The sequence below is a fragment of the Engystomops pustulosus genome, chromosome 6, assembly GCF_040894005.1.
Source record: "Engystomops pustulosus chromosome 6, aEngPut4.maternal, whole genome shotgun sequence".
Lineage (NCBI taxonomy): Eukaryota > Metazoa > Chordata > Amphibia > Anura > Leptodactylidae > Engystomops > Engystomops pustulosus.
The window spans coordinates 182,927,310-182,936,386 of NC_092416.1; the positions used below are offsets into that span (position 1 = coordinate 182,927,310).

Below are 9,077 nucleotides of genomic sequence, written 5' to 3' on the forward strand. Positions count from 1 at the left end.
ATTCTGCCTGCCACAGCTCGTTTGCTAAGGGGACGATGTATGGAGGCAGCTATGTGGAAGACTTTTTGGAGGCAGTTATGGAGATGACGTGTGGAGGTAGCAATGGAGACAACATGTAGAGGCAGCTATAAAGACGACGTGTGGAGGCTGCTATGGAGACAATTAAATATGGATAGTGCCTGTATGTGGCAGTCCAAAAAAGTTTTCAAACCAGAGGAGCAGGTAGGTGGCCCTCCATGAAAAAATAAATACATAGAGTACTATAGCTAGAGCCAGTTGGCCCTGGCAAAAAATATCCAGTTTCCTCTGCTTTAGTGTACAAAGAGGAGGAGAATGAGGAGGAGGAGTGCATACATTATTAAGGTTGAGCTGCTTTTACCTGGTGGAGAATGGAAATCCTGAGAAATCCAGGCTTTATTCATCTTGATAAGCTTATCGGTGATGAAGCCACCATCTGCACTGAAAACCCGCTCTGACAACACGCTAGCGGCAGGGCAGGCAAGAACCTCCAAGGCATACAGTTCGGGCCACATGTCCAGCTTTGAAACACAGAAGTTGTAGGGAGCTGTGTGATCATTTAGGACAATGGTATGGTCAGCTACGTACTCCCTCACCATCTTTCTGTAAAGATCAGCCCTACTCTGCCGAGACTGGGGACAGGTGACAGTGTCTTGCTGGGGTGACATAAAACTGGCAAAGGCCTTGTAAAGCGTACCCCTGTCAGTGCTGGACAAGCTGCCTGCTCGCCTACTCTCCCTCGCTACTTGTCCCGCAGAAGTACGCCCTCTGCCGCTAGCACTGTCAGAAGGGAAATACTGTTTCAGCTTGTGCACCAGGGCCTGCTGCTATTCGTGCATTCTCACACTCCTTTCCTCTACAGGGATGAGAGTGGAAAGATTTTGCTTGTACCGTGGGTCCAGGAGAGTGAATACCCAGTAATCGGTGAATAAATTCTTTGAACGCGAGGGTCACGGGATAGGCAGCCTAGCATGAAATCTGCCATATGCGCCAGAGTCCCAACGCGCAAGAATTCACTTCCCTCACTGGCCTGACTGTCCATTTCCTCCTCCAACTCCTCTTCTTCTATCCATACACGCTGAACAGTGAAGGACTGAGCAATGCTGCCCTCTTCTGTCATAGTAGGCCTGAGAGACCGTGACCGAGGTAGGCCCCGCAATCCTCGGTGTCGGCAGTATATGGTCAGGGCACGGATGATGCTGTCTGACACGTGCTGGTGCAGGGCTGGGACGGCACATCGGCACATCGGAAAAAGTAGTGGGGACTGAACACTGAGGGGCGGCCACCGCCATGAGGTTGCGAGAGGCCTCGGTCTCTACCAGCCTATAGGGCAGCATCTCCAGGCTGAGTAATTTGGAAATGTAGACGTTGAGGGCTTGGGCGTTTGGGTTGGTAGGAACTGTATTTCCTTTTGCGCTCCAGCATCTGGGGTATAGACAGCTGAACACTGCAAATGGAGACATTGGTGGACGCTGTGGAGGATCGTGGAGGCGAAGGTGTGGTTTTCGCACTGGAGGTGTTTGTGCCGGGGTCCTGGGCAGGAGGCTGACTAGTAGAGGTAGCAAATGACACAGGGGAAGGAGCAGTGGTGGGCCCGGCCGGAGGTGCCATTGAGTGGGGTGTTTAGCATTCATATGCCTGCGCATACTGGTGGGGGTTAAGCTAGTAGTGGTGGAACCCCTGCTGATCCTGGTGTGGCATAGGTTGCACACCACAGTCCGTCGGTCATCTGCTGTTTCTTTAAAGAACCTCCAGACTTCAGAAAATCTAGCCCTCGCCACGGAAGCTTCACTACGTGAAACATTTGGCGCTGATGCACCAGCTCTGGCCCTGCCTCTCCGTCTGGCCCCACCACTGCCTCTTCCGAACCTGTTCTCATCGAGGACTCTCCTCCGTCTCAGAAGCACTGTGTTCACCCGGCCTATCAACCCAGCTTGGGTCTGTCACCTCATCATCCTCCGATCCCTCAGTCTGCTCCCCCTCGGACTTCCTGCCCTGACAACAACTTCATCACTGTCTGACAACCGTGTCTCCTCATGGTCCGACACCTCTTTACACACTTCTTCCACTACGTCAAGAATGTCATCATGACCCACAGACTGCAACCGGTGGAAAACCTGGGCATCGGGAAAGAGCTCAGCAGCAACCTGACAAGTGGTTTGTGACTCTGGGAAGGGTCCAGAAAACAGTTCCTCAGAGTATATCGGCTCAAATGCCAAATTTTCCTGGGAGGGGGCAGACTGTCTGAAGGAGGTTGAGGTGGAGGAGCTGGAGGAGTGCTCACTTGGGTAACATGGGTGGACTGCGTGAAAGACTGACTGGTGGACAAATTAGTTGAAGCATTGCCCGCAATCCACGACATCACCTGTTTGCACTGTTCTGGCCTCAACAGTGCTCTACCACGATTCCCAGGAACTTGAGACATGAAGCTAGGGAGTGTAGCTCTGCGACGTTCCCCTGCTCCCTCATCAGCAGGTGGTGTCTCACCCCGCCCAGGACCACGGCCTCTGACCCCTGCAGTAACCACAGAAGATTATTGCTATGGCTAATTTCTAACCTACACTGACAGCACACAAAAGGATTTTGTGCTGTGACTGAGTGTGTCACTTTAACTTTTGAAAAGCCCTAACAAGGGCTGTTGGGTTCTTGGAGAATCACTCCTGCCTAACAGTAAGGTTCTTGGAGAATCACTCCTGCCTAACAGTAAGGTTCTTGGAGAATCACTCCTGCCTAACAGTAAGGTTCTTGGAGAATCACTCCTGCCTAACAGTAATCTACTAGAACACCCTAACGCTATCCCTGACCAGCAGCTGCTCTCTCCCTAACGGCATCCAGACAGAGAATGATCCGAGCAGCGCAGGCAGGGGCTAGTCTATTCCAGGGTCACCTGATCAGGCCAGCCAAGCACTGCTATCGACATGTAAGTGTACCACGTGATGCTGGGTGTACTGCAGAGTCTCCTGGCTTGTGATTGGCTCTGTTTCTGGCCGCCAAAAATCTAAACGCTGCGAGATGACATCTTCTCGGGCAGGCGAACTACTCGTCCGAGCACCGAGCAGTTGCGAGTTCGCTAATGCTTGAACGAATGTCTAACCTTCACCCATGTAAGCCTTGTACGTTTCTTCATGCTCTCAATACACATGTACACAAGAGCCATTTCAGGACCTTTGAAGGTTTTCCAAATGTCCTGAAGTGTCCGCAGAAGTGGCGCATTCCCCAAAAAGCTCAATTCAAATACTAGATGTAGGAAGTGATTCCAGACATGTGGGAGCTATAATATTCATACAGCCCAGGGCCCATGGGTGCACCATCAAACAGAATAACAGATTTCAGGCAACTGTGTTAACAAATTCTGGAAATACAGCAGAAGTATTGCAGTGGGAGGTCTAACACCATGACCAAGTGTTCTCAATAACCCATCTTAGGTGTTGAAACAGGTATTCTCCACGTCGCACCCCTCTAATGTGGATGAGAGATCTAATGTGGATGAGAAATAGAAGCGGCGCGCTGGGGTTTTTGTGTTCGATATAGGAAAAGACACTTTAATTTCCTATTTAATCAATAGTTCTATTGGTGTATATTATTACACCATGTGGGGCTTCCTTCAGTCTAATCACTGGTCGGAACTTTTCCTCACATGAGGATCAGGGATAGTCTCTAACAGGGATAGTCGGAATCTTCCCACACATGTGACTAATCACATGACTATGACATCATCACAGGTCCTATAGCTTCTCCACCCCCGAAGCCGGACTACTCCCACACCTAGGGATGATCACATGACTATGACATCATCACAGGTCCTATAGCTTCTCCACCCCCGAAGCCGGACTCCTCCCACACATAGGGATGATCACATGACTATGACACCATCACAGATCCTTTCCCCCTCTCACATATATCTGGAGCACAGCTCTGCAGGCGGAGGTATGTATGTAGTCACCGGTGTCGTCTGTCAGGATTACCGGGGGCACATTTATCTGTGACCCCTTCTATCTATCTGGTAAAATGATTACAGTAATTGTATTACTGTACATTATTGTGATAAGATACAATACTAAAGTACCTTATTGATCCCCTGGGGGGAAATAGTTTTGTACATAGTGTTGTGGCAGTTGTTACACACAGGACAGACGTAATGTTACAGTTACATACATACACTACGAGAGGCGCGTTCTTACATGTTACTAGTTCCTTAGTTACAAACAAACGTTTAGAGGACAATGCAGGTCAACGAGACCACATTACATGACATAAGGTGAAACAATTACAGTACAAAATACAATAGTGACAGTAACAAATGGACACAATCTCGACAGACATGCATAAGGGGTACTACAGAAGGGGTACCGGTGCGGCGCTAACAGTGATTGGGGTAAATCAGTGGTGTCCTGCAGCTGCTATTGGTTTGGCAGAAGAGACATTGCCCGTAGCTTCACTTTTGTCAAGTACCGGCGCTTATGCTGAGCCATGGTACAGAGATCCTCCTGATTTGTGATAAGGCTCTGGTTCTGATTATTTTCATTTCAGAAAAATTTCCACACTGGCCCGTCAACGATGGACAGAGTCACAATGGCAGAGAGAATCTTCCAGCTCACCCTAGAGATTCTCTTCTATATTACTGGAGAGGTGAGAGATTGTGATGAGGTCACATGACATCATTATCTATGGGAATAACAGATGATAGGACTGGAGAGGTGAGAGACTCTGGAAATGTATGGAGGGAGATTTATCAATGTGTCTCTCCATAACCAGGATTACACAGTAGTGAAGAAGACCTCTAGTGGGCGCTGTCAGGCCCCTGTGTATGAAGGACGGGGGAGAACCCTGAGCCCAATCCCGGCTCCTCCACCTCACCCCCTGATACATGATGACATCAATGAGCAGAAGATCCTAGAAGTCACCCACAAGATGATGGAGCTGCTGACTGGAGAGGTGACACTGCTGGGAATGCTGGGACATTATACAGTAACGCTATGAAGGGATCTGGGTGATGACGGGATCATTGTGTGTGTCAGGTTCCTATAAGGTGTCAGGATGTGGCTGTCTATTTCTCCATGGAGGAGTGGGAGTATTTAGAAGGACACAAAGATGTGTACAAGGACGTCATGATGGAGGACCACCAGCCCCTCACATCAGCAGGTAATAGACAGGACTAAATCCACACGTCCTTTCATTATCTGTATGGAAAGAAGGAATTCAGTCTCTGGATGTTTCCTACAGGTAGATCCAGTAAGAGAACATCACCGGAGAGATGTCCCAGTCCTCTTCTTCTACCACAGGATTGTTCAGAGGAGAAATATGTCCCACAGGATCATCAGGTAGATGGAGATAAGACTTCATGACATATTCTCTCCGATCTGTGAAGGTCTTAGCTGAAGTCTGTTTTTTTCGTAAACTGAAGATGACCATAGACATTAGATGGTGCCTGCAGTTTATCTTCGTTTCTGGCACTTGATGCTGCTGCTTGGAATAAAGTATCAACATGGTGGAGATCTGCAGCTATGTTTCTCAGATAACTCCTGTTCAAATATGATCTGACAGGGTTAAAGCTAATGTTTTATTTTCATTTAAAACCTCAGTCTGGTGACTTCTTACAATATTTGTTTCTCAGTTTGTGTATCAGGATGAAGATGTGAAGAATATTCCTGCCCCAGAGACATATGTGAGGGGCGATGAGCGATGTAAGGAGGAGATTCCTACAGGTAACTGCCCAGGTGAGTAGTAACCACTAGATAAAGCAGAGACGAGTGATAACACAATACAGAACATGGAGACATAGACTAAGAAAAGCTGGAAGGTGGGAGCTATGAGGGTCAGGAATACTGCTCACCAGGACCTCGGAGGAAGAGACTGAGATGTTCCATCAGTGTCAAAATATAAGAGACCTTATAAAAAGCAAAAATCGGAGACATGCCTTTCTAAATGTAAAGGAAAACATCATGTCAAAATTAAGACGAACATCTCAGTGGGAACAATGATGGGAACGATTTTTACCCCATAATACAATATCATTCCCTTTGCTATAATACGGATGATAGATCATAGTGTACAGCATGTTCAGATGTTCTAGATTCATTTGATACTAGATGCTAGTTGCCTATAGTTGATTAAAAAGATAGTATCAATCAGCAAACCGTGCAGGAACCTCTAAAGATTGCACTACAACAGTGTCACATGTCAGAGCCACCAAAATTTCAAGCGAGCAACCGATCATTTGTTTCTTACTTCACTACAAACAATTACTGTACTGATCTGAGTATTTTGAAGAGGAGTCTGGGGGTTAAATCTGTAACATTTTCTCAGATAATTAATTTATTAGGGGTCATTTACTAAGGGCCCGATTCGCGGTTTCCCGACGTGTTACCCGAATATTTCCGATTTGCGCCGATTTTCCCTGTATTGCCCCGGGATTTGGCGCACGCGATCAGATTGTGGCGCATCGGTGCTGACATGCACACGACGGAAATCTGGGGGGCGTGGCCGAACGAAAACCTGACGGATTCGGAAAAACCGCCGCATTTACAAAAAAAAAAATTGGTCGCACGCACCATACTTACATGCACCAGGAAGAGATCAGTGAACTCCGACGCAACTCGGCGGACCTCTGCGCAGCAGCGACACCTGGTGGACATCGGGCGCAGGACTTTCATGAATCGCCGAAAGACGCGAACGCTCGTCAGAGAAGCCGCCGCTGGAACGCGAATGGACCGGGTAAGTAAATATGCCCCATTGTGTAAGGACAGGGATAGGAGCTTACAAAAGGGTATCTGTAAAATACCTAGAACTTGTTTAGGCAGATTTCACTTCCTACATGACCCTACTTTGATGATTTATTTTGTTGATTTTATTTTAATTTAAAAATTTTTTATAAACTTAGATTGAACATTATCTTGGCAGATGACTGTACCAGGAGCTTGGAGGGACTTCTGTCGTCTTCAGACATTAAAGCAGAAGATTGTGATATTGCACAAGATAAAAATGAAGAGCACAACACTATCCCATACATAACCACAGTCCTTCACTTTGAATATCTACCATGTGATCCTAATTCACCTACGGAGCCAAATATATGTCAAGAAGCCGAACTAGAAAAAATTAAAACCAGGCCATTTTTATGTTCAGATTGTGGCAAAAGTTTTAGACTGAAATCAGACCTTGTAAAACATCTGAGAATCCACACAGGGGAGAAACCATTTCCCTGCTCGCGGTGTGAGAAATGTTTTACAGACAAATCAAATCTTGCGAAACATGAGAGAAGTCACACGGGGGAGAAGCCATTTCCATGTTCAGTATGTGGCAAATGTTACGGCTTCAAATCAGATCTAGTTAGACATCAGCGAATTCACACATTGGAAAAACCATATTCATGTTCAGTATGTGGAAAATGTTTTGTCGACGAATCGAATCTTTTAAAACACGAGAAAACTCACACAGAGTGGAAGGCATTTTCATGTACAGAATGTGGAAAACATTACAAGGATAGATCATCTCTTTTTATCCATCTGAGAAGACACAGTGGGGAAAAACCATTTTCATGTTCAGAATGTGGAAAAAGTTATAGGTTCAAATCAGCTCTTATTGGACATCAGAGAATTCACACGGGGGAAAAACCATTTCCGTGCTCGGAGTGTGGGAAATGTTTTGCAGATAGATCGAATCTCATCAAACATGAGAGAAGTCATTCAACACATAAACAATTTTCCTGTTCTCTGTGTGAGAAATGTTTTAGTGTTAAAGCATATCTAGTCAGACATCAGAGACGTCACAGAGAGGAGAAGCCGTTTCTATGTTCAGAATGTGGGGAAAGTTTTAAAGAAAAAGGTAATCTCGTCAAACATCAGAGAATTCACTCGGGGACAATGCCGTATTCATGTTCAGAATGTGGGAAATGTTGCAATGAGAAATCGGCTCTTATTAGACATCAAAGAACTCACACAGGAGAGAAGCCATTTCCGTGTCTAGAATGTGGCAAAAGCTTCGGTGATAAATCAGGTCTGGTTAGACATCAGAAAAGTCTCACAGGAGAGAAGCCATTTCCGTGTCTAGAATGTGGCAAAAGCTTCAGTGATAAATCAGGTCTGGTTAGACATCAGAAAAGTCACACGGGAGAGAAGCCATTTTCATGTTTAGAATGTGGGAAATGTTTTTATCAGAAGTCAGATCTTCTTATACATCATCGAATCCACACAAGGGAGAAGCCATTTGTATGTCCACAGTGTGGGAAAAGATGTAGAGATAAATCGTCTCTTGCTCAACATCAGAAAATTCACAAAGTTTAGACGTCTTTATCAAGCGCAGAATCGGAAAAAGGGTAGAATGATAAACTAGGTTTTGTAAGGCATCAGAGAATTCACCCAGCGGAGAAGCCATTTTCACTCCCAGGATTCCCAGATCAAGTTATACGTCGGTGGAGTCAATGAATTGCATGTAGTTTAGGAAATGTCTGTACTTTCAGTCACAATGATTGTTCGAACATATTGACAGTAACGAGCTGTGACTGTCATTCAGTGTCGGTGTCAGATTTAATATAGTCATAATATAGGTCATTGTACAATATGAATCAATGATATTGGAAGTACTGGGTTAATAATAAGTTCTGCATATTTGATATATTTTGTAATGTTAGACTTTTGTGATCTTTATTCTTTAGTTAGTTAGATTTTTTTCTCTAGCTGCAGTTTGCATAATTTTTGAAATCTATACATTAAAGATATCAATAAACTTGAAGGGGTATTCCTCCCATGAAGACAAGTTTCTTATATGTACTCAGGATAACAAAATAACACATTCTCTAATTCACTGTTATTAACAGAAATACAGCATTACACAGATAGAAGTCCCACCTGTCTCTATCAGTCCTGGTGTACACAATTTCGGCTGCCCCTGGATCCGACCATTAATCTTCTGACTTTAGGGTCAGACAGGGCAGATTCTTCTCATGAAAAACTTCTCCTGTCTTCTCCATGCAATGTCTCGGCATCGGCCCCTCCTACCTACATTCCAAGACGAGTTCACACACACACACACAGTGATAGCTGATAAGCAGAGCTGAGAAT

At 45.6% G+C, this 9,077-nt stretch overlaps 1 protein-coding gene across 2 annotated transcripts; it reads left to right on the plus strand.

Moving 5' to 3' along the window:
- The first annotated feature begins 5,137 nt into the window (after window positions 1-5,137).
- Window positions 5,138-8,802, plus strand: LOC140065396 (uncharacterized). 2 transcript variants are annotated; one of them, XM_072113011.1, is made up of 3 exons: window positions 5,138-5,339; window positions 5,645-5,735; window positions 6,919-8,802. In XM_072113011.1, the coding sequence occupies exons 1-3, from the start codon at window positions 5,229-5,231 to the stop codon at window positions 8,298-8,300; spliced, it is 1,584 nt and encodes a 527-aa protein (XP_071969112.1). In that variant the 5' UTR covers window positions 5,138-5,228; the 3' UTR covers window positions 8,301-8,802. The 2 variants fall into 2 exon arrangements, with proteins under 2 accessions (XP_071969112.1, XP_071969111.1); XM_072113010.1 differs by having other exon boundaries at window positions 5,140-5,339; window positions 5,633-5,735; window positions 6,919-8,798.
- Window positions 8,803-9,077: the final 275 nt, after the last annotated feature.

Excerpts from the sequence above, each read along its gene's own strand:
- LOC140065396 (XM_072113010.1), top strand. The coding sequence starts at position 5,229 with ATGTTTCCTACAGGTAGATCCAGTAAGAGAACATCACCGGAGAGATGT. Across the intron at positions 5,340-5,632 it reads ATGTCCCACAGGATCATCAG|TTTGTGTATCAGGATGAAGA; the intron begins GTAGATGGAGAT and ends TTTGTTTCTCAG. Across the intron at positions 5,736-6,918 it reads TCCTACAGGTAACTGCCCAG|ATGACTGTACCAGGAGCTTG; the intron begins GTGAGTAGTAAC and ends TTATCTTGGCAG.